This window comes from Elgaria multicarinata, chromosome 9 (assembly GCF_023053635.1).
Source record: "Elgaria multicarinata webbii isolate HBS135686 ecotype San Diego chromosome 9, rElgMul1.1.pri, whole genome shotgun sequence".
NCBI classification, from domain to species: Eukaryota; Metazoa; Chordata; class Lepidosauria; order Squamata; family Anguidae; genus Elgaria; species Elgaria multicarinata.
The window spans coordinates 81,827,538-81,853,127 of NC_086179.1; the positions used below are offsets into that span (position 1 = coordinate 81,827,538).

Here is a 25,590-nt window from a genome sequence, read left to right on the forward strand (position 1 = left end):
TCTGGAGCAGAAATGTGGTAAGTACATATTGGGCCCCGGTGATGCCACTTTTACATTCACTTTGTAGTGGTGAGCTACATGGAATTGGATTACAGGCAGAGTCTAATATCATTAGAATTGGGGAAGTGTACTAATAAATATGTAAACCTATACAAAATTGTTGACCGCTGCCCATGATTCAGTTCCACACAGAGCAGGACTTGCCTAATCTGCGACTCTGCAGGCCTCGTGTATTGTGGCTGTGTATTGCGGCTTGTCAGAAGTTTTCTGCATCTGTGCAGACAATAAAAACAAGGTTTATCAATCCTGCTATACATAGCTGGCAAGCTCCATCCAGCAAAGATGGTCCCAACTCACATGTGGCTGTTGCAGAGGTGAACTTTAAGATTGTATTGTATTATTACCATTGTGGATTTGTGGGAAATCCACTGAGCAAATTCATGTCCCTTTGGAAACTAGTCTGTGGGTGGATGCAAGAGTAATTCACTACAATAAGTATTTAACCACCCAGGGAGTCAATTGAGCCAGCTTTCACAGATTTCTGATGGGGAGTAGTTTTCTCACTGCTCAGTTGAACGTCCACTGGTGTAGTTCCCATTTGGAAAATGGGCTCCTTCATTCACCCTGCATCACAGCACACCCACCCACCTGGATTTGGTATCCTTTCACCACAAGTGGGATGACCACTAGGTGAAAAAAATAGTACTGTTCTTCATGGTGAAAGAAGATGAAGCCATGGGGGCAGTTCTCAACCCTTCCCATGGTGTGGGTGTTGCTGCTGCACTGCTAGGGTGACATAGGAAGCTCTGGGCCATGTGGAAGGACCTGTGCTGTATCTCCTCCTGCCCAGGGGTGGCCACTTACACCTTGCCAAAATGACAATAGAGGCCCCTAATTTGCATAAATTTGCATGTGCTAATGTAGATGCATAGATGCAAATGTCAAAATAACAATTATCATTTTAAGCAGAAATATTGGTGAAAATAATGTGGGGTGGGGCAGAATAAGAGACGTGTATCTTGGTAGGCTTATCAGAGACCTTTGCGGCATTTGACATGGAATCCTAATACAATAAATTAAGGTACTGAGTATCAGCTTCCAGTCTTTAATCTTTTTGTTACACATGCAGATTGTGTGAATGAGTAGGATCATCCCTCCTGTGATGAATGGCACTTTGGGTGGGTGAGGGGACTTCTGTTAGGACCATGCGACGGCAGGAAATGGTCAAAACCTCCTCCCCATGTGCTGGTTCCAATCCTGTTTTTTTTGGGGGGGGGGCAGTGACTGCTTTTTACAGTGTTAAAAAAGGTTCACATACTCCCAAAGTGATGTCTTGGGGATCATCAGGAAAGAAATAAAAATAAAATAAAAATAAAACTGCCAGTATCATAATGCCTTTATGCCAGCTGAGGGATTCTGGCATCTGGCATCCAAAGCAGGTTGGGGAAGGCTGCATCATCATCATCATCATCATCATCATCATCATCATCATCATCTTTATTACATTTATATACCGTCCCATAGCTGAAGCTCTGGTGCGACCACCCTTGGAATGCTGTGTACAGTCCTGGTCACTACACCTCAACAAGTATATTGTAGAAATGGTGCAGATAAAGGAAGCCCAAATGATCAAGAGGGGTGGGGTGGAATAAGTCACCTATGAGGAAAGGTTACAAGGCTTGGGGCTGAAGAAAAAGGGTGAGTAAAGGGAAACATGATAGAAATGTATAAAATTATGCACGGTGTGGAGAAAGTGGGTAGGGAGGCTTCTTCCCTCATAATACTAGAACCTAGGTCATCCATTGAACCTGAATAGATGCGAGGTTCAGGACAGACAAAAGGATGGACCTCTTCATATACCGTATAGCTAAACTATGGCATTCACTACCACAAGATGTCGTGAGCTCTGCCAACGTGGATGGCTGTAAAAGGGGATTGGACAATTTCATGGAGAATAAGGCTATCAATGGATACTAGTCCTGACGGCTATATGCTATCTTCACAATCAGAGACCATATGCTTTTTGCTGGGGAACATGGGCAGAAAGGTGCTATTGCACTCAAGCTGCACTTGGGGATTTCCTCCAGGCAACTGGTTGGCCACCGTGTGAACAAAATGATGGACTAATCAGGCCTTTGACCTGATATAGGAGAACTCTTCTTACATCCTTACACGTAGGTTGGCTGTCAGATCGAGGGGAAAAATAGCACTCATTCTGTAATGAAATTTTGTCATGTGAGTTTTCCCCAATGTATATGCAATCCATATTTTCTTAGTATATTTCCTCCCCCTGTAATTAATTACACAGTCTAAACAATTGGGAAAAAGATTCTTGGATATATATTTTATTTGAGTGGTTTAGAATATCATACAGTAAACAAGATTTCTGTAAAAGTTAATTTATCCATAGTGGTGCGTTTCATAAAAATAGTTGCTCACTTACAGCCTTTCTGTGACTATTAATACATGGAATTATATTTATAGCGATAGAGCTGTACAAGGTAAATTCACAGCTAACACTACACAGAAATATTATTTGGAATGGGGTTTAGATGATGTGCTGTCTTCACAGGTTATCAATTACAGCTGCATAAAGCAATTACTGCACAATGAGTCGCCGGGCACTGTGCAAATCAGAGCTTATGCAAGCATAATCTCAATTGGTGTTTTTTCCCCCTCCCCAGTGCTGTTTGTTTCTGTTCATTACGTGTAGGAAATAATATCGTTGGACATGCATTTCCATTTAGACTAGGGAAGTACTGTCCAAAATCCAGATTTAATAAATTAACAGCAAATTATGCCAAACATCTAGGTCGGGGATAAAGATATATCTCTAATTTCTTAATTAAAAACTATATATATATTTTGTAAACAGCTACATATCTTTGTGCTTTCTTAAAAAATTATAATGGGACTAGTTCTTAAATAAGCATCTTGTTTCAAAGGTGCAAGATCCTTTCTTTCCTCTTTTCCAACTATTTCTGTAGAAAGATGTTTCTATCTCTCCTGAAGGAAAAAAAAATGAAACTTGAGCAGCTCTTGCTGATAAATGGCCTGAGAGAGCTAGCAAGAGGCCAGTCTCTCGCACCAAATGTAATCTTAATGGCTAACATCCCATCACCTCCTCACACCCTTCTCCAAATCAAAACTTCCACTGACCTTAAACAGCAACTGGATATCGCTCAGTCATTGAGAGCAGTGTATATTTCCAGGTCACATGAGGGTTTGCCAAAGACACATATTCCCAAGTGTAATCAACGTCGTGATTTTTTTATTATTAAAAAAACACACATTATTACTGAGTGCTGCTGCTGCTGCTGCCGCTCTTGTTTGTATTGCTGTTGCTGGAAAAAAATTAGCAAACCTCTCAGGTAAAAAGAGCCGACTGATGGAGCTCATTGGAGAAGTTGTACCTCATCGGTGTGGAACGAAATGTTCTCATGGCACTTAAGATTTGGAAGTGAAAAGCAAGAAAGACAAAGAAGAACATGGAAGGAAGAAAAGAGCTGGATGCCTGAATGGATATGTGACTTTATTTTATTTTTGGGGGGACCTCTTCTTCAAATTCTTAGAGGAACTCAAGGTTAAAAGGAATATTATTAAAAGGAAGTCGAACAAGTATTGAGACACTTATGAATTCCTGCAGGAGGCAGAGGCCGTTATGAAAGGAAACTGCAGCTTTTAATCTGTCAAGAATCACCCTCTCATTATAGTGGTCTGGGAACTGCAGGTTATAGTTCTCCTTGTTGAGTTTTGTGTGGTACCTGGTAATCCCAGTGTGTGTGTGCATGTGTGTAAGTGTGTGTGTACGTGTGTAAGAGTGTGTGTGGGGGTAATAACCTGTGGTAAATTGCTTTCGAGGCTAGATTAGCAAATACAATTCCCACCTTAACTCTTTCCCCCCCAACGTACAGGAATATGGTTTGTTCACAAAAATGGCAGTAGACATGGTATCGCACCAGCTAATCGCACTAGGGGTTCCTCACCTTGCATAATGAATTATGCTACTGGTTTTGGGTGGTCTATTCCAAAGGGTTAACAGTGGAGACAGGTCATGGATGTACAATTTCAAATGCTTTAACCCCCTGTCTGGATATGTCGAGAACAATTTATTTACAACATTTAACGCAGATAAAAGATTCTATTTCCACTTTTAGCTTGCTCCGTGCAGTTTTATTTAAGGCGATGTTCCAGTTTGTGATTGCTCTAACTTCTTCCAGTTTCTTGATATAAAGTTTGAATGAAAATCCCGAGTCCTTCATGCAGTGGAAAACAACATACTAAAGCTACACTGCACTGTCCTTGTGGTCGACTGTCCTTCATATTATTTTGGTTTCTTCCATAGCTGCCAAAGTCTCTGAAATGAATTCTAGGGACTTCAGGGTCACATTTAAATACTGTGTGACTACATGTTGCTTCAACTTATTAAGACGCTATGCACGTTGTCATGGAATTACACATGATTGTTTCCATTTCTCAATGTTTTGAGCATGTGTGTGTGTGATCGTTAAAATAAATTAAAGTAAATCAATGTGAGACAGACGCGAAGGAGGAGGTTCTGCATCACTGTGAAACAGTTAGAAGGCAAGAGTCGCTGATTTATCTGCTCATGGCAGAAGTGCCTGATTTTAGTACACCAGATAGCTTATCAGAACCAGGGATCTTCCACGGTCCCGGTGAGACAGTTGCCTTCCGAGCTGTAGGGTTGGTGCTGCGTGTGTGAATGGAGTGGAGATGTCCCTTCCGTGGGAACTCGCTGGGCTTACGGTCAGATTCCTTCGGGTTGTGATCCAGGTCACTTCCGTGAGAGCTGCAGCTATTGCTACTGTACGCCTTTGTAGCACCAATGGAATCCAGCTTGACGTGTTCGGAAGCTGCAGCCGGTTTCTTCTCTGTGACACCTGCGGCATTGAGATCTTTCGCTCCGAGTGATCCACCTCTTTTGCTTTCCAGCCACTTGGCCCTCCCAGCCGAATCATCATGGTTTCCGGCGCTCCCGTGATCTCGCACTCCAGCCTCGGCCATTGTGCTTAGTCCGGCTGCCTTACATTCTGATGCTGGCCGGCCGCTTTCACCAGCCTTACTCTTTCCGTCTGAGCTTCCTTTCCGGGAAGCCTCTTCGTGCTTCGACCTGTCTACCTTTTTCGGACTTGCAGACCTTTCTCTTTGCTCACCTAACCTTTTCTTTTTGTGGCCGTTTGCTGAAAGCTCCTTTGGTTTTCTTACATCATGTTCCCTCTTGATATCCCATGTTGGTTCTGGGTTTATCTGGTGGGAAGGGTCAGAGGGCTGGGCTAGATGTGATGAAGATAATGGTGAGACAATGTCATCAAGGGAAATAGTTACTTCCGGCAGACCTGGGGAGGTGGCAGCGGGAGAACTCCAGGAGTTTGGTTCGTCTGTTGTGACAAAAAGAAGCACAGTTATTTCCAAAGGTCTTTTTCACACTATCCAGTACAACTCCTAGTTGTTAAATTGAAACTAAACTCTGGACACATTCCCCCGTCCCAGTTTAAGTCTGAGGGGACAGGGAGGGGACAGAGAAATCAGACAAATAATGTGAATGGAAATGTTGTTTGAGTAGTAATTCTTGACTTTGCAACATTGTAAGCAACTCTGTCAGGTTCTGAGGATCAAATTACATGTCATGAGGGGTGGAGGCTGACCTGGATAGTGACGATGGGGCAGAGGGAGACAGATCTAATCCTTTGCTGCCGTGTAGCCACTTCAAAAGGCGGGGGCACAGGGGCTTCATTTTCTTGTGCCACCGTTCCAATCCATACTGTCCCCACAACTCCTTTTTTGTGGGAAGAGACATAGGAATTCCTATGTCACATGTAGTTTGACCTTTACATACAGGCTTAACTTTGCTACAAATGGAAGGGCTCGTGAAAATATGCTGGATTAACCATTATGTTATGCACTCAACTCAACAGAGTCAAATTCATACTGGCACTCCATCCATGCTATACTAAACAAAGTACCAACTCTCTGAAAATAACCACAGCTTACTGGCCTTCACAACTGGTAGTGATTTATCTATGTTTTCTGTTGCAGTTTTGGGTTGTTTCAGATGTTACCCATTCCACACAAGGAAAGCACTTCTATGCATGAACCCCGCCCCCCTCCCCTGGTGTGAATCACTTGGAGAGTGCAACTTGTGTTGATTATGTGTGTATTTATGTCGTTCAGTATCCACATTGTAAGCCAGCGTTTTTAAATGCAATGTTTCATTTTGGGGGCAGTTCGTGCAAACTCCCCCTCCCAAATCATTGTAGTTTAACAGCATCCAGAGGGTCACAGGTTCCCACCCTGGTCTACTAGAGTGCACATCTGGATGATCATCAGAATGTACCAAATTGGTTGTGTGCTTAAATGCACCTTTTCCAATAAGCAAACAAGCACAAGTACATCTAGATCCAAAGTTTCTGAGTGAGGACAACGCAGTTTCATTCAGCCTCGAGGAATGTTATCACACAGGCAAATCTGAATAGCTTGGTAATGTCATCAGGTTTACTATGTGATCCCTGACTGGCTGTGAAGGAGAATGAATAAACCCTGTTAAAGTCAGAAATATAGCAGATCAGGGGAACAATAGTTGCAACCCCCCCACAAAACAAATAGCATGAAGGAGGACATTTGGAAAGCGCTTTTCACAGCCCTCAAAAGCACCCCATAAAAGTTTGTGTGCAAATTCAGCACAGCTCAGCTTTAAAACACCCATCTTTATAAAGGCTGTTAAGAAACAGCTCCCCAAATCATTACTGAAGAAGGAAGTTCGGGTGGGGGAAAGTTGTTGGTCTAATCAATACTTACAGGGCCACGTCTGCATCAAATCATTATCCACATTCAAAAAATGATCTGGCACATTCAAGGCTAATTACACAGAGTATATTCATGTTCGGTGTATCTAACAGATTGTAATCCCTGCCTCTTCAAATTATCTTTCACAACAAGATAGGCCTTGCTCCAGAAAGATTAAAATCTAAACTTTGACAATGACAGGAAGACAGAGGGAGGGTGCAGGTGAGTATAGCAAGCGATAAATGTGAGCGAATGCACTTGCACTGCTCAGATCAGCCTTCTCCAACCTGGTGCCCTCCAGATGTTTTGGACAACTCATTCCTGAGCATTGGACATGCTGGCTGGGGCTGATGGGAGTTATAGTCCAAGTATAGTCTCAATTTGATTTGCCTGGCTGTGTACCTGCCCACTGCTAGCTCCTCTCTTTCTTCAGCTGAAGATGTCCAGCAAATATGATTATTCTCTTTGTTTTTGCTGTTGCTGCTAACCATATTTGGGGAAATATCGAAAATGTCTAGGGTGTATCATCAGATGTTAAGATCAAGTGATTTGCTGCTCAGAAGGAAAACCTTTAAAGAGCTCTGTTCAAACCATAATGGTTCATTTGGATTTGTTCAACTATCACTAAGATGATTGCTTTTCATAACATATCTAAACATGAAAAATGCACAATTTTATGCTTTACAGAGATCAGATTAACGGTTTTGCTTTTTCTGTGCTTACAGAAAAATTCCAGAGACAATTGTTAGCATTTCTGAAGCATATATTTGTCTTCTTTTTTAAGCCTTTGCACAGACATAAATGAAAAACTTTGCTAGTATGCATCCATATCATCTTTTCCTTTCTCCCTGTAATCTCATTGAATCTCAAAGGAATGTCCAAGCATTCCTGTCTAGAAGCACAAAAAAATGTGAAATGGTTGTTAAAAACAATTTTGCATCCATAGCTTGGCTCTTGGAAGGATTCCCATCTGTTAATTCATTACCTTTGTACACTGCCCATGCTCTGAGGAGCTCAAGGCTACAATCCTCTACCCATTTACCCATGAGTAAGCCCCACTGAGTGCAATGAGACTTGCTTCTGACTAGATTGCAATGTCAGAGTGGCATGGCTGTTTCACACCACCCGCCGAGATAGCTTGGGCTAAAAAGACAGGGACTACAGGCTAATTGGGGATGTGAATCAAAATTTCACAGAGTAGGTACACACCATCTGAGTTGCACAACCTCACTGCTTTTCAAGTACACATGTATGAGAATGAAAACCTTTGATCGTCTATGCTGGGCAAACCAATGAGCGAAACCTATCCAAAAATCCAGCATTCATTTTATAGGAACACTCTGAGCTCCATCTGATGAGCGTTTTGTTGCACACTCATTACTGGGCTCTCACGGATTCCTCGGAGATCCCTCACATGACGTTGTCTGCCTCCCACACGCCTTCCGCCCCTTCTGGCCTTCCTTGCGCTACAAGAAAAACCAGAAAAACTATGAAATATTTTTTAAACCGAAGTTGCTGCTCTCTCCTGCTGTGTGTGGGAGAAGCAGCGTGATTACAACGCCCGACTGAATGGGCCTTGTGATCTTTGTTTACTTCCTGTTTTTAAACAGGAAGTAACTAAGCGACGATGGAGAAGCAACGGTAGCCAGGGTTTCTTCCTAGGTGTGATGGAGCTCTCTGAAGGAGGATACATGGGTGAGAGGTTCCAGCAAAACATTTTCATGTGTTTATGCATCCATTGTACTATGGACCAAAGCATGGAAGACAAAAATTTAGCCTCCTTCCCCCTCCTTCCCTCAAGCATGAAATCCTAAATATTTCCTCTGCCAAGAAGTAGGATGAATGAATGAATAAATGAATAATCTTTACAACAGCTCCTAAAGTAGATCAGAATTATTATACTGATATTGCAGATGGGAGGTGAAACCAAGAATTACTTGCTTAAGATCAACCATTGAGTACATGCTGAGAAGACATTTAATTTGGGGAGGTCTTGATTTATAGTAGTAGTCTCTGAGCCACTATCTCACACCAGCTGTACATCAGGCTGTAAGCATGTCATCAAATGTCAACGTATTGTTGTTCTGCCTTAACTGAAATCTTGCTGAAAAATCAAAACAACCATCTTCGTAGGAGTCAAAATATGCTATTTTATATATTCCTTTTCTGAAACAAGAGTTTGATACAAGGTAGCAAATGTTATTTTCTACTGCAGATGCAGCTAATAAAGACCGTGATCATTTCTTAGGCCTTAGCTAGACCTAAGGTTTATCCCAGGATTGTCCCGGGGTTATCCCTGTTCATGTAAATGACACACAGGATATCGGGGATGACCCCGGGATAAACCTTAGGTCTAGCTAAGGTCTGAGACTGCCAGAGTGGTGTCACACCACAAATGAATTTTTAGCCCTTTGCCATGAAATCTCAGCGTGCTCATGATTGTCACAACTTCAGCTTCCTGCAGCTTTTGCTTAATCAGATCTTTCTGTTAATGTGAGACCCATGAATCCTGCATTTTCCAGCTGTCACAGCTCCTGATGTTGGTGCATTTAAAAAAAACCTGTAAAAAGTATATCAATCAAACTTTCTCCAGCTTATCTTGTTTTGACAACCAAAACACTTAGAATTTGTTCAGTTGTTGTTTTTGTTGTTAAAATGTATATACCACTTTTTATGGTTAAAATGTTTAATGTCGTGAACTGCTGAGGGATTCTATTATATTCAGCGGTATATAAATGTTACAAATTATAATAAGTAAAAAGACAATCCCCTAATTCTTCTATCTTGATTTAGGAGATTACATCTTTCAACTTCTCTCTTCTTGTCTCTTTGCTTGAGATTCAGCAGCACATAAAGCTCCATCACACCTGGGGAAAAACGCTGGCTACCGTGGCTTCTCCACTTCTGGTTTCGTCGCTCAGTTACTTCCTGTTTGAAAACAGGAAGTAAACAAGGAGCACGAGGTCCATTCAGTCGGGCAGTGTAATCACGCTGCTTCTCCCACACATAGCAGGAGAGAGCAGCAACCAGACTTTTTCTGGGTTTTCTTGGGGCGTAAGGAAGGCCAGATCGGGCAGAAGGTACGTGAGAAGCAGACGACGTCATGTGAGGGACCTGCGGAAAAAAATCCGTGAGTGCCCAGTAACGAGCGTGCAATAAAACACTCGTCGCATGGAGCTCAATGTCCTCCTCTGTCTCTGCCTCTACAGAAAAGAGAGTAGCTCTACACTGAGATCCCTTCTTGCAGAGGTTACATTGACATTAAAATAGCAGGGACCGCAGGAAACGTACTGTAGCTGTTTTCTTTCTTTCTACCAGAGGCTGAGCTCAGATTCCTCTAACTCTCTCCAGATCGGATCCCTAACAGAGATGTTGGAATATGGATTTAGCATGTTTGTAAAGCGCTCCTGCATTCTAGCCCAGGTCATCCCCTCTTGAGTGTTTCTTCATTGCCTCAAATTGTAATCTCAGCTGGAAAAGAACCCTTCCCCTTTCAACCACTCACTCACCAGCCTCTCCCTGACCAACTTACTCCACTGGAAGCTGTTGCAGTGGTGATGGCAGAGAAGGGAGGTCTTTGTTTATCTCTGTCTTCCATTACCTTTGCTGGTGCTTCATAAGCTACCATAGCAGGGAGGCACAAGGGAAAGGAGAGAGAGGAGAAAAGAAGATCTCAATGCTGCTGCAATTGATACTATAACCAAAGCATCCACAGCCACAGTCAGGAACAGGAGGGAGAGAGGAATTCAGACCCCAGTGCATTTCCAGTGATGTCATCCGGAAGCAGGAATGCAATGGGGTCCAAATTGAGCTCAGATTAAAGATGTTATTTTCCAATGGGGATGTGTGTGTGTGGAGAATAGCTTGGTTTGGGATTCCATCAGTAAGAGAATCAGTACTACTCGATACCAAAGGACAAATCTTTTTGAAGTCTTTTTCTACTACATTTTCCCTTCCAGTTTGAGAAAGAGAGAGCGAGAGCGAGAGCGAGAGAGAGAGCGAGAGAGAGAGAGAGAGAGAGAGAGAAGCCATAACAGAGATTTGAGAGGCTTTGGAAAGAGATTGCTCTACACTCCTTGGGCTGTCTTTAAACTTAAAATAGACCACTGATTCCCTTTTTTCTCTACCTGCTTTTAGAGACGAGAACTCAAACAACGGAACCTCTTGAAAATCACTGACACTTCCTATAAATTGGGAACAGAGCATCCGAAGCAAGAGGACAGCTTAACAAGGAATGAAGACAAATGTTCTATAAAATCACCTCTCAGCGAGGGAGGGTGAACAATTCATATGGGCTGACCAGGACAATGAAATGAATATCAATGTATTAAGGGGCATGCATTATGTTCAATTTAAATGGTCATAATGGAATAAGAATATTCTAAAATGTGGTGAGAATTGTTTTCTACATTCATTTTTATTGCACATTTATTTTACAGGGTGGGTGGGGAAGCATGATAATGATAGATAAGGAAGAAAATCATTGCAGAATTAGTATGGATCTCATTTGATAGAAATCATTCGTATGCAGAGCCTATTATTGGACTTCTGCTCTCAATCTGATTGTAGTGATCCACATTATTTTCTAATTTATAAATTATAACCAAATTGCCAAAATGCATTATGAATTTTCAACACCCCCTCTAATTCCAGGATCATTTATCCTTCTGCAGCAGAGTTAATGAGAACCCTTGTGTTTCATGGCAAAACCAATTTGAACTTTGACTTTTCTTTAATAACAAGCTACAGAGGTAGTTGCTGCTTTTGAGGAGCAAAGAGCTAATCCTAGTAAAGCTACAGCAACATTTCAGAGAAGAGCAATGTATAAGGGATATATAAAATAGAATAGATTATTATAATATACAGTATGCTGCTGCTTACTATTATATCATCACGCCCAATCCTATAGCAGTTCATGATAAGGCAGATGGCAGCTTACTCCAAAGCAGTAACACTCTTCCTGTAGGAAGCGAAGAGGATAAATCCAAGATGCTGTGAATTGGGAGCTAAGCAAGACAGGTTTCCGAAACATAGGATGCGCATGCATTTTCCAGCACTTGAAAACTGAAGCATCAAAGTGTATCTTGCAGAGACAGAACTTTTGTATCACTTCATATCGCAACACTTTGTAAGGATGTCAGTTCACCACCGAGCAGCACATCATAACATGCTACTTAATAAAACGACATATATGTATGTTTAATTGAACTTAAAACACAACAATCTCCTACCAAAGGGTTTTGTAGCCCTTGAAAAAAGTATTCCTGCCAGGGTATATTTACTGTTTGCAAGTACGGGTACCTTATGTCCACCTTTGCAAACAGGCAACTCACTCAACAAGTATACAGAGGCCATAGCTAGACCTAAGGTTTATCCCTGGAACATCCAGGGGTCAAACCTGTTCATCTAGGTGACACACAGGGGATCCAGTGCTCAGGCAGGGGCGAACCCTGGATGATTCCAGGATAAACCTTAGGTCTAGCTGTGGCCCAAATCAATGACTACTTTTTCGGTTTGGACTCCCATCCAGTTCTTTATTTCCAGGTGGCAGTTCTTCGTAAGTGGCTTCGTGCCCATGGCCGAGAGCCTCAGGCCAAGAGCCCTTTGTCTCTCGCCACAGGCTCCTGCCTCCAGGAGCCTTTAGTACCTGCAGGAATGGGTGGGGCAAATAAACACGCTCAGGCTCAACTCAGCACACCTTCTCTTCAGCAGCCCTCCAGTAGAAGACAGGTGGTGTGTTTGTGGACAGCCAGTTCCGGAGGACGTAGCACATTATGTATTTGACTGCCCCTTATATACAGATATAAGAAAAAGTTATTTGGAGCCTTTTTCAAAGGAAGTGAAATACAGGGGTGCTAAGGAAAAACTGAGTTATTTATTACATTCAATCGACCCATACGTGATACAAAGGGTTGCACAATTTGCAGTAAAAGCTAATGGATGTAGAGCAAAGTTTTTAGATACTATTGGTGTGAGTTGTTATAAAGATTCAGAGATATAAATGAAATGTCATTGAGAAGTAATTAAAGGTTTCTGTATGTCTGCTGTGCTCCCATTTTACTATCATTTCACAGCAAGGCACATTCTGCCATGCCCGGGCATGGGGAGGGCTTTGGGGGCGGAGCATGGATGAGACGTGGCTATCCTGCATTGGCAGGATTTCCCGCCACTGGGCTGGGAGGGGTTTCAGCCTTTTAAATGTAGGTGTCTGACCCCTCCAAGCCCTCTTGCTTCTGCGGCTCACGAGGTCACCTCATCGCTCGAAGGACTCCTTCCTCGACGCTGCCTCCTTCGCCTATCCTCTCATTCACCGCAACTTCGGGCTATATTCCACTTCTTTCCATGATGGAAGTGATTTACATCATGTACCCAGGCAACCTCCCATCCGTGTACTGACCAGTACTGTCCTGCTTAGGTGACTGCTTCATGAGCCTTCACAGCATGCAGGTAGCTTACACAGCTGTGTTTATGTAGCCACTCGTGAAAGGGCTTTCTCCGCAGAGGCCCCACACACCTTCGGAACAAGCTTCCATCCGAGGTCTGCTATGTTCCGTCATAGCAGGCTTTTAAGGCGGCCTTCAAAACATATTATTTTACCATGGCCTTCTTATAATATGAGTACTGTTGCTTCTGCTATTGTTATCATTATTGCTGACTTTATTGTTGGTCTTTATTGTTTTTCATTGCTATTTGATTGTGTTTATGTTTTTATTGCTTTTAATATTTTAACTATTTTTATGTATTTTATAGTTGTAAGCCGCCTTGCGAGGGCTTCTGCCCTGGAAGGCGGCCAAGAAATGTTTTAAATGAATAAATAAATAGGTTACGGTGAAAAGTCCTTCACGATGCTATTTAACTTGAGGGCCAATTCCTACTTTTTGTGTGAGTGTGTACATGATACCCAAGTCAGGTCTGCTTGTTTCTTCACATTGAGCATCCTTGCAAGAACGCTATTCCTCCATTAAATCACTAATTTTGAGCTTTGTCACCCCAATTTCTTGAATTAATGCACTGTCATGTTCAAAGTAATTAAAAAAGCAACTTCCATATTAATAATGTCTTTTTCTTCTTCACTTGAGGTCTGCCTAGGGATGAAGAAATCCTGCCAGAATATATCTTATGGAGTCCAGAAGGAAAGCTGCAAAACCTCTATCACAAGTTGCTGCATAGTTAGAAATTATAATGAGTTTTAGATTAGTTTTTATTAATATAATTAAGTTATATTCAGTCAGAAGAGGTGTTCATAAATAACTTAATAATATAAGTAACATGAATAAATTAATAAATGAACTTTGTATTATAGACACTGAATAATTTAGGAGTTAGATCTTGCACAATTTATTAGCCACATTCCTGCAGAGTTAAGCACTCTTAAGCTCATTGGTTTCAGCAAAAGTTATTACATTTAATGTTTAATCATAATTATCAACACAGCCAATAAGCAGCTGCCATTTTGAGAACACTGATTTTTAAACATTGCTGGCATAATCAGCTAAAGGAAACCTATAAATTAATTGATAAAAACAAAAATTAGATATATATGTGTTTGGACAATCACATCTATGCACGAGGAGCTGAGAAGTGATTGAGTCCTTTGATGCAAGCAGGCAAACTCTAACCAGGAAGCCTTCCAGTTTTCTGTTTCATCTGAACTGGGAAATTATGCTTGAATAGCTTTGGAACAAGCCAGGATATTAAGCTAGGGTTTGAAACTGGCTTAATATCCTGGCTTGTTCCAAAGCTGTTCACTAAAATTTCCTGGTTCTGATGAAACAGGAAACTGCAACTAATGGAAGATTGCCAGTTCGTTTTGTCTGCTCACGTTATGGAAATGCTAAAGGTCTGCATGCAGGGTCAAATGTCTTGTTCATATCTTGGTTTATTAAACTGAGATATTCTCCGTAGTTCTTTTCATTTTATTAAAGTTAATATATCTAAAATAGGGTGACCATATGAAAAGGAGGACAGGGCTTCTGTATCTTTAATAGTTGCATTGAAAAGGAAATTTCAGCAGAGGTCATTTGTGTATATGGAGAACCTGGTGAAATTTCCTCTCCATCACAACAGTTAAAGCTACTGTGCCCTGCCCTCTTTTAAATCTGGTCACTCTAGTATAGTTCCTGCAGCTCTAACTGTTGTGATGAGGAGGGAATTTCACCAGGTTCTCCATATATACATGACACCTGCTGAAATTCCCTTTTCTATGCAACTGTTAAAGATACAGGAGCCCTGCCCTCCTTTCCATATGGTCACCCTATCTAAAATAACTTTGTTCTGTTTTTACTGGTGTTTTAACTTTACTATTCCTCCTAGAATGCTCTTCTCTGTCTCTCTCTCTTTACCAGTCTCTCTTATTCTATAATTTCCTGTCAACGATTTTAACAATCTTGGCTTGAAGGCCTGTCGTTCTTCCTCAACCTATTTTTTCTGCTCAGATAGCTCTTCATATTTCCTTCTCTTTCGTACTGGTATGCCACATCGAATACTTTCAGTTTTGAGTTTCTATCTATTTGTTCTGTCACAAATGCTTTTGTTATAGCATAGCCTCTTTCCAAAAATTACCCGAGCCAACGTGTTTTTATGAGCAGGTATAGCATTAATGTGCAATAATGAGCAGGTATAGCAATACTGTGCAAAGGTTTGTGGGACAATAAATTAAGTCAGCAATTCATGGAAATAAGTTTAGATTATTCTGCTTTTGAGATTTATACAAATAATTGATACATAGTCTAGGCCACAGCATGGAGGGTCCACATGGGTCTCTTGTATAACCCTCCTCTATTCTGTAATTTCTATTCAGTGATGCTGTCTTGGACCCATGGCAATATGGTAGGCCATTCCCTTGAAACCCAGAGCCTTGCCTTAACATTTCCATCTGATCTCTTCCCCAGACCTGGCCCACAGATACTCACACGGGAGAGCTTTGCAAAGGACCTTCTATTTATTTATTTATTTCATTTATATACCGCCCAATAACCGAAGCTCTCTGGGCGGTTCACAAAAATTAAAACCATGAAGAGCATAAAAATGGGGTGCGGCTTAGAATTGCGGGTGTGTCTTAGGTTTTTTTTTCTGTTGGTGGTACTGAAATTAGTGTGCATCTTACAATCGATGGCGTCTTACAATCAAAGAAATACGGTAGTAGATATAGCGAAAGACCGCTGCAAATACTTATACATACCATTAATATTTTACAGGCCAAGTATGTTTTTTCTCCTGCTAGCTACCATCTATTTATTGAATTCTGTATTTTCTTCTTGAATAGTTGTTCATCCAAAGGCAGAAGACTGCTAGAACCTTTTGGATATCATATTTTAATTCAGGACCGCAGAACAATGTCATTAACTACTATTTTGACCCATTTAATTAATCTCTTCTTTTCCACACCATGGTGGTTGTTTTTTAATTGCTATCGGTAGAAATGGGAATATGGCTTTTGGGAATGAAGCATTAATATGAATGAACATTCTTAGCTCAGTCAAGGTTGTCACACAAGATAATGACAATATTCATGTTTTCTTTTCATAGCACCCAGTGAGATGGTGCATTGGGAAGGAAGAGGCTATTTCCAAGAAACGAAATCCAATCTCACACCATTGATTGTGTTACCTACATAAAGTCAAGTTCCAACTTACAATGGCAACGGTTACCTTTGCACAGACCTTTCATGGACATCTGGATACGCCATAAAATATTGGTTTCACCACAAATCTCAACTTGAGCTCAGCTTCTGAAGGACACTGTACCTTCTCCTCAAGAAAACCCTTAATTTACGTATTCACAATTTCGATACAGTATCAAAGTGACAAAATGGAAGTCCTAACAAGAGAAAGTGATGTCTGGAACATGCTCAACATATCACACCATTTCTGGGTCTTCAGAAGTAACCAGCACAGTAACAAGCACATCTCAATCTGATGTTTATTTCTACTTAACATATCGTTCCTTAAGAGAATGATGCTGTGGCTTGTAAACCAACTTGAGCCACATTGTTTTTGGTAGAGAGGTGGGGAAAAAGTCAAGTAAATAAAATAATATACAGTATCTGAGGGACCGTAAGATGCTGCAGACCTTCCCATCTGAGGTTGAAGGCAGAGCTACCACCTCAGAGGGAGAGATCTGACTGTGGATCTTCCCCCACGTCCTTCCCAGCTTCCTCTCTTCAGTGAGGGGAAGAAGAGGGAGGTATGGGGGCTGATGGGCAGGGAGGGGAAAGGACATGGATCCACTAGATTCAACAGCCTTTCAGCTCCTGTTCCCGGCCCTAGCAGGCAGGGATGAATAGATGGGCTTAGAGGCCCATCTAATTTAAAAACCAATTTTGAAGGAAGGAGAGGCAAAAATAGCCTCTGTCACTCCTCCTGCCTTGCCAGCATGAGTCCTTCAAGGCGTTGGATGCTCTGGGCAGGTATCCTGTAGGATTATACCCATTGTTTCTGTTTGTCCTTCTTTCAGTCCATTAGGAGACGGTCATCCCCTTAGTAGGGGCACCTGCTTCCCTACAATCCTCTCCAACCATCTCTGCCTGTCTAAGAAGAACTTTAGAATTAACTACATTCAAAGCCTATCCTACATCTAGCTGCTATATGTGTGATGAATGTAATGGGTAGCCAGCCTCTTAGCCTGCTGTTCTGATTAACAACTGAACTGGAAGGAGTCTATGCTTCTCCTACGTGAGATCATTACATCTGGCAGTCATCAAGTTCTTACCTACTGACCTGGCTCGCACGTAAAAACAACCCAGAGTATGGGCTGAATATAGGTTGTTGCTGAATTGTGGGTTATTGTTGTCATTATCTGTGAACCTTGCACTCTGGTTTAAATATGGATTGGTAACCACAAAGAACCCAGAGTTTACAACCCGACAACAAATCATGGGTTCTCTTCCTAGGTTGTCCATGGTTAATACCTCCTAGTTAAACCATAATGCAGGGTTTGCACGTAATGACAACCCATGATACAACAACAATCCACAATTCAATGACAACCCATACTCAACTCATACTTTGGGTTGTTGTTACATGTGAACCATATCTCATGGGCAGGATATAACCCACTAATTGACTTGCTTGCCTGCAGAGATGACAGATAGGGAGTTTGCTCCCTTTCTCCATGTTCTTTTAGATCCCCTTTCTGCACCGTTAATCACCTTTCCTCAAACACTACTTCTACTCTCAGTCTTGGGATTTCTTCTGCTGGTTATATCGCCTCCCTTTTTCAAGACTTGCCAGTGAGTTCCCAGTGATCACTTGTGTTTTAGATGCTTGCTCAGAGACCAACATAACAGGAAATCCCTTATACCTAGTATGATCTCAATGCAATACACCTGATAGTGAGTTCAAATTGAAACACATGTAAATTGAAGGAATAGAAAAAGCAGTTCCTCGGCGACCATTTCTCAATGTATCAAATATGTATCAAAAGACTCTGAAAATAAACTACATCTGATTTTGTTTAATTTCCCTTGCTGTAGCATTCATTTGGGGTTTTGCACCATTATCCTTTTCTTCCTCAAACAGGAACAAATGTCAGAGACTTACTTCAACGCTGAATCTCTGAATTTCTTGTGTACCCAGCTATTACACTTCATTAATGTCAATGTATTTTGTGAGTGCGTCTTGAAGCTCGGAAGGATAGTTTAGAGTTTTTGGCAGTGTGATTTATTTCAACTGACTGAATGCATACCTGTCTGAAAAATCGATCCCCTTGCAATATCACACATTTCCCCACAACTCATTATTTGGTTACATCAGTACTCGCTGCCTTTACAACAAACACACAGGCAGGCAATTAAAATGGGCTGCCCTGTCACTTCTCGGTTTCTGACTGCTTTAATTTGTACTGCATAGTTACATGCACCTTATCCACATTTATGTGGGAGAATATTGGTCAGTATTCAATGGGGGTCGCTCCACCTGTGCTTATGTTGTACTCACGGGACCCACTGCTTGCACAATAGGGCTTTTGCGCTTCCAAAAACCCTGAAACAAGCAGAAACACTCCTTTCTGGATTGGGACAGGTCAGCATTGCTCTCTTCTGTGAGCTCCATTGAACTGACCTGTTCCAGAAATGAGTGTTTTTGCTCATTCCAGGTTATTTTTAAAACCGCGAAGGCCCTGTTGTGCAAGTGATGGATCTCCCAAGTGCAAAGGTACAATAGGATGCTACCTATTGAGTATTTATTTGTTGGTATCCTGTCCTTCTCCAAAGACTCAAGGGCCACCCTGAAAGTCTCCCGTCTAGGTATTGGTCCAGTTCCGACCTGCTTAGGTTGAGGGATGAAACTACATGTCTTTAGACAATTCGACATAGCAGAGAGACTTTGTTCTAAGGATGTGTGGGACTCAACTACCATGAGTCCCACGCAGCACAAAGTATGGTTGGGGTGATAGGAGTTATAGTCCATAACATCTGAAGGACATCAGGCTGGGGAAGGCTGCAAAACATTCCAGTGTGAATTGATATATAGTCAACTATAGTAAGGTTCTCAGTTCTCTGTGACTCCATTGTATATCGTACATATCATAATGGTTAATCCAGCCCTGATATTAGATCAGTCATACACTGTGTAATGAAAGGACTGATGGGAGATAGAACTCTTTTACTTAACTAACACACACACACACATTTGCAGGTAGACAAAGGAAAACTGCTGACCTTAGGGAAGTATGCTCACTTGGCAATCAACAGTGCAATGATTTGGCCTTTTAATCAATTGTGCATGGGGTTAATGAAAGCAAATCGAGATTTTCATTCATTCTGAAACATTTACTCCCGCTCTAGATAATATACCCTCTATATAACATATCCTCCAACAATCCAACATTTGATCAGATGTATATTGTGTTCATTCTTTTGCAGTTAGTGAATTCCTTATCATTTACGTTGCTATATTTCTTTTAGTCCAACGTATCTTTCCATAAATTATCATTTGTTGTCTGTGTTGTCAAAAACCTGCTTACCCTTTGGCTGCAACGCTATAAACACTAACCTGGGAGTAAGTGCCACAGAGCTCAATGGGCCTTACTTCTGAACACATATGTATAGGATTACACTGTTAATGTTCAATAGTTTCTATTTTGCAGCCTTAGTAATGCAAGCTGAATATATATATATATATATATATATATATATATATATATATTTGTGGATATAAGATAATTGGGTTGGAAAGGAATGTTTAATGTAATGAATGTGAAGTTTTTCATCACAATTCAGTAAAAATAGTTGTGCTTGAATGCCATTGAAATCAATGGGACTTGTGAATTTAATTGTGCATTTTAGTTTTATATTTAAATAGTTCATAGTTTAAAAAAAATAAAGCAATATTTCTCACATTATTGGTTATGAATAGTCTCCATTGGGAGGGAAAGGAATTCTCTGTATAGTGAATGTGAAGCTATTATACATAATCCAGGTAAAGTGAATTATGTTTATGTTCCATTGAAATGGAGGGACGCCAGCTTTCGCTGATGTTTTCTTGGCAGGCCTTATAACGGGGTGGTTTGCCGTTGCCTTCCTTCCCATTCCTTCCTTCCATTGAAACTGATGGGATTTAAGCATCTAAATTTAAGCGCTTGCACTTAGCAGCTAACTTCAGTTGCACTGATCTCAATGTCTTCATATTATGAACTGACATCGTGGATATAAATGCTGACTAAATTGTCAGAACTTCAAAACGTTCGAAATAAAATACCAATACTTAATAGTCAATTTGCACAGCTTGGCTTCAGCTAGTGAGTTGATCTCCCAAATCATCCTGTCTTTATGGGGTGCACTGATGAGCGTGCAAATGAATAATGGGGTAGAGATGCCTGTTTCCGCGTGAATTCTAAGCTAGGCACATCCGAAAATTATCAGTGCCAGCTATTCAAGAACTGGAAAAAAACTGTTCTGAAAAACTTTGTGGCTCAAAAATCCATCCAAGCAGAAAATGTTTTATTTTGACCTCTTAATTAAAGGATGAAAGTGAGTTTGCTTGCACACTAGTGTATTATTCTGCCAGCACCCTGTCCAAATGAACTGAATAAGCAGAGCGCTGTAGGATATGCAGATTATCGTTGTACTTTTAACTACAATGGACTATTACAATTTGTATGTTGCCCTGCTTTTCATGAACGATTTATGCCTTCTGTTTTATAATGGGAAAACTCCATTAGCAGTATTAATCACTTGTGGATCCCACATGACTTTCATTAGGAAAGTTAAGACTGCAATCCTATGCATGGGGCAGAATTCTTACTTGGTTCAATAGAACTTACTCCCAAGTAAGTATATATAGGATTGCAGCCTAAAGCACACACAACTCTGTCATATAGAAACCAATGAAATGAAAAGTGCTTACCTATAGCACAGCAGTGGGCAACTAGTGGACCTCCAAATATTTTGGCCAATAACTCCCATCCATCCCTAGCCAGCATAGCCAATGGAGAGGGCTGATGGGAGTTGTAGGCTAAAACATCTTGAGAGCCACAAGTGCTTTTCTACATTTTTATTTTCTATTGTTGACATCGCATGTTTCTAGGGTTTCTTTTTTAATCATACCGTGAAGGTGATTGCTGAGTAATAAAAACTGATTGAACCGTAAAAGTTAATAAAATGGATTGCGCTTTATTTATTTTAAATGGCATTCTTTTTGCAAAGGCAACTAGGAAACCAGTGAAAATCCCATACATATGATTCCACATGTGAAATCAATATATTTTACTTTGGATCTACCATGGGGCTTGGACCACAGACAAGAAGAACTACACTGAACCATCAGCAAAACTGGAAAAGGTAACACAAACATTTTAGGGAGGAGGAAAATTGAGGAAAAGGTGACCAAAGGTGATCCAATTGGAACAATCTAAGTTAGGCTGCAATCGTCTCTGCATTACATGGGTACAAATACCAATGAACACAGTAAGATTTATTTCTGCACAGGATTAGGCTGCAGGCCTTCTAAGCAGGGCTGGTGCTACTATAGAGGCCACTCAGGCGGCCGCCTAGAGCGCCAAGCTAAGAGGGGCGCCGGGCACAGCACAGCACTCACGCGCATTTGCTGTGAGCCAGGCCGGCCTGAGGATCCAGCTGGGCCTGAGCGGGCGAGATGGCGCCCCGTGTCCACCCAGCCGAAGCGAAGCCAGGGACGCTGGGGTGAGGGTGGGGAGGCTCCACATTCAGGCTTCCGGAACGCGCCCAGAAGAGAGAGAGAGAGAACGTATGGGTGAATGGGGTGCATGGGGTCTATGAGTGAATGCATGTGTTCATGCGTGTGTTTGTATAGAGTGAGTGATGCTGACTGTGTGTGCGTGCGTGCGCGTGTGAGTTGGGGGGATGATTTGGAGGTGATATTCCTATTAAATAATTCATTTTAGACCCATAGACGTTCCTTTCCAATTTGTTTGCTATAATTGGCATGACGTATTTCTTGCACTTTAAAATAAATTTAGCACTTTCAAGTTTTGTGCTTCTTATTTTTTCCAGGAAACATATGTTCTTAAAAATCAAAGTTGGCATTTTGGGGTGTGTGTGTGTGAAAGTAGCTCACCTTGCCTAGGGCGCAAAATAGTCTGGCACCGGCCCTGCTTCTAAGAGACTTTATGGTGGGACAAGGCAACTGAAATGTATGCATTTCCAGGTGCTTCGAAACACATCTTCCAAACCTTGCTTGCGTAAAGCAACTTATGAGATATTTATTTGGAAATCAATTCAACGGTCTTTGGCCCAATTTGGACACCGTACTTAGCACTATGGGCAAGAACCTTAGTGAGCCTCGAAACATCTAAACTCGGGGAAACTATGGTTTATTCATACAAGTCAGGATCAATCCTGCCTTGTTAGCAAATCGTAGTTTAAACTACCCAGAGTCTTCCCCAGTTTGGGTGTCATGAGACACTTCGGTTAGTTGAAAAGTAGAAGTGGTTGTCCCCAGGCTCACTGTCGATCATGCACATAATGCTAAAGCAGGGATAGGCAACCTGGTGCCCTCCAGATGCTTTGGACTACACTCCCATAACCCCCTACTACTGGCCAAACTTGCTGGGATTGATGGGATTTATAGTCCATAACATCTGAAGGGCACCATGCTGCCAACACCTCTGCTAAACTATGGCCAACAGATTCAATGAAGCTTACTCCCATGTAGCTGTACATACGATTGCAGCTTTAGGATTAGCATGTGTGTATTTCAATGCTCCTTTATATAACAAATATTCTTTAGCATCTTCACAGAAATATATGGAAGAGCCTGAAATGCAGGGATGCTGTGGAAATAAGAGGATTAAAGTCCCATCTATTAAATAAAAATATGTGCTGATGGATTTATTTTAAAAATACGCGTTTTAAATGTACTAGATTTATTATATTTTCAGCTTCAAGGAGTTTCTAGTATTAAATAAGCACCAGATAAGTTAAGACGTAAGAGTTAACATGGCAAAGATTCTGTTAAAACAGTTCTGCAAAATGAAAGCACATTAGAGAACGATAAATACACATGCAGAGTTTACACACCGTGTCTTTAGGGTGGCCCAATAAGTAGAAATATGGGGAGCCATGCTTGTCACTTTTCATGCACATGGAGAGGCTGGAAGGTACCATTCCTAAAGGAAGGGGAGGAACAGCCTAGGACCAATCATTAGAATTAACAGAACCAGTGACATCAAGACACATTATTATTATTATTATTATTATTATTATTATTATTATTATTATTTACAGCAAAGAATTCTTAGATTATTAGAACAGCTGAGTAAGATGTTTATAAGTAACAGCCAAATTCATTTTCTAATATAGATCAGACAAAGAGCCATGCAGACAGTTAATATTAGTGAAAGAATTAATTACTCTAGAGGCAGGTTTGAGAAGCAGATTCTAAAGAAATGTGGACAACTCTTAAGGTGCTCTCAAAAGGCATCCTATATAAGAACATGGAAACATTTTACAGTGTGGCCTGAAACCAATCCGTTCATGTGAAGAGGTAACAGTTCTGTCCTTTATATCAAACATTCAATAAAAATAAAATACCATCATGCTTAAACATCAACACTGTAACACCGAGAACCACAGAGATGATTACAACCAACTAAAAATACAAATTACTTTTTTTTAAAAAAAAAATGTCTGGGCAAATAAAAAGCTTTTAACCTGGTGTTGAAAAGAGTACAATGTTAGTGAGTGGCCAGGAGCTTGTCTATATGGCTTCTTTACCCCGACGTAAATGCACAGATTCACGTTTCAGGACACATGACGCAGCCACCCATTTGCCACAGCGCCGGGTTTTTAACGTGATAATGTGCATATTAGTACTTGCGATTTACCGCGACTTTTGGATCAATGTCCAAGTTTGCACCGCATTAGAGTTATGTGTCCGTGGGGGAGTTAAATTGCATTTTGACATGTTGGCGTAACTTTGAGGGCAGGACAAAGTGATTGGCCAATTTCCCTCCTTCCCTCCTATTGCGTCCTCTGGCTGCCTCATTCCTTCCCGCGATTTTCATGTTGATGGAGCTTTAAAATTAAAACAAAGAGGGGGGAATGGGCAGCGAGAGGAGATATGTTCCGTCCCCCTCTAGCATCCCTCTGCTTCCTCGTTCCTTTCTGCCTTCTGTTTTCCTCTTCTATGAATCTCCGCATATAACATTTATAGCTTCACTCATCCCTACTCCATAGCATTGTATGTGCGCATGTGCGCATGAATAACTGCACTACAAAAAATATATCAGGAGATAAATCGCTGTTGCTGCTGCAGTGTGACGCTCTTTGCATAGATTCGAATCAATGAAAATTCAGGTTTATATTCAATGAGGAGCAATCCCATTGTCATATAGATGGGGGCCAGGAGTGCTTTTGCTCAGCTGCAACTGAATTATGCCCATTCCTAGAGGTGTTGGAGCCAAGGGGACACATGCTGGGAAGGGCAATCTAGGGAGGGATAATATGAGTGAGATAAACCATCTTTTCTTATGCTCTGCTGGGCTTGTGCCCCCAAGAAGAGGGGAGTAGCTTTTTACCTCTTATTTCAGTTCTTTTCTGGAAATGGCCCTTTATGACTGCCATAGTTTTCAACATTACAGAGCCTCCATCTTCCTTAAAATGGCGGCTCTCATGGAAGACAAACAGTTGCCAGGTGTGAGCGGATGGGTTGGTAAGTCCCTGGGTGGGCAGGGGCGGTGGCTCGCCAGTTTCCGGGGATGAGTGGGGGTGCACATTTCATTGGTTTGCTCCATTGTGAAAATGAGGATGCTTTCAAGATATATTCACCGGAGAAATTTGACTTCAGTGAGGGCATTTTTTGGTCTGGCTTCTTTATGGCAGCTTTTTCATTTTCCTTATGACAGAATACGGCTGTATCTTTCAACTGTCTCCCCTAAATGCAAGTTCGTACAGCTGGAGGACATCATAAGGCCTTGGGAATGCATACAGCCCTCAGACACATTTTGATGAGCTCTCCTCTCCCTGATTCTTACAACTAAGCAAATTACCTTTAATATGGGTTTCAAAGCTGTTTGTTATACCACACAGAGTGTTTTCCTTAAATACATTTATTCTTAATTACTTTTCCTCCCCCTCTGCTTAAATGTAAACATGCTAGAAAAATGCATGTCATTTCCCCTGGATTTTAGTTCACTGAATATCACTAGACACTGCACATTTCATTTGGCTAGTTCCTGATCAAGCCTAAGAGCCTTTAATTAGGGCATTTTGCAATGCAGTGCATCTCAGAAGCCTCCACGTTAGCTGGGAAATTGAACTACCTTCTGAAAAACGAGATAAGGATTCAGCTGGGGAAGTCAGCTCCTGAA

General features: G+C 41.3%; 1 protein-coding gene across 1 annotated transcript in view; it reads right to left on the reverse strand.

Annotated features, from left to right (window-relative positions):
• Positions 1-2,337: 2,337 nt before the first annotated feature.
• The window catches only part of MAGI2 (membrane associated guanylate kinase, WW and PDZ domain containing 2), a 748,620-nt gene continuing 725,367 nt past the window's right edge, over positions 2,338-25,590 (reverse strand). Inside the window, exon 22 of the mRNA XM_063134211.1 lies at positions 2,338-5,399. Coding sequence (XP_062990281.1) covers positions 4,600-5,399 — 800 coding nt within the window. The 3' untranslated portion in view covers positions 2,338-4,599. The remainder of the gene's footprint in view (positions 5,400-25,590) is intronic.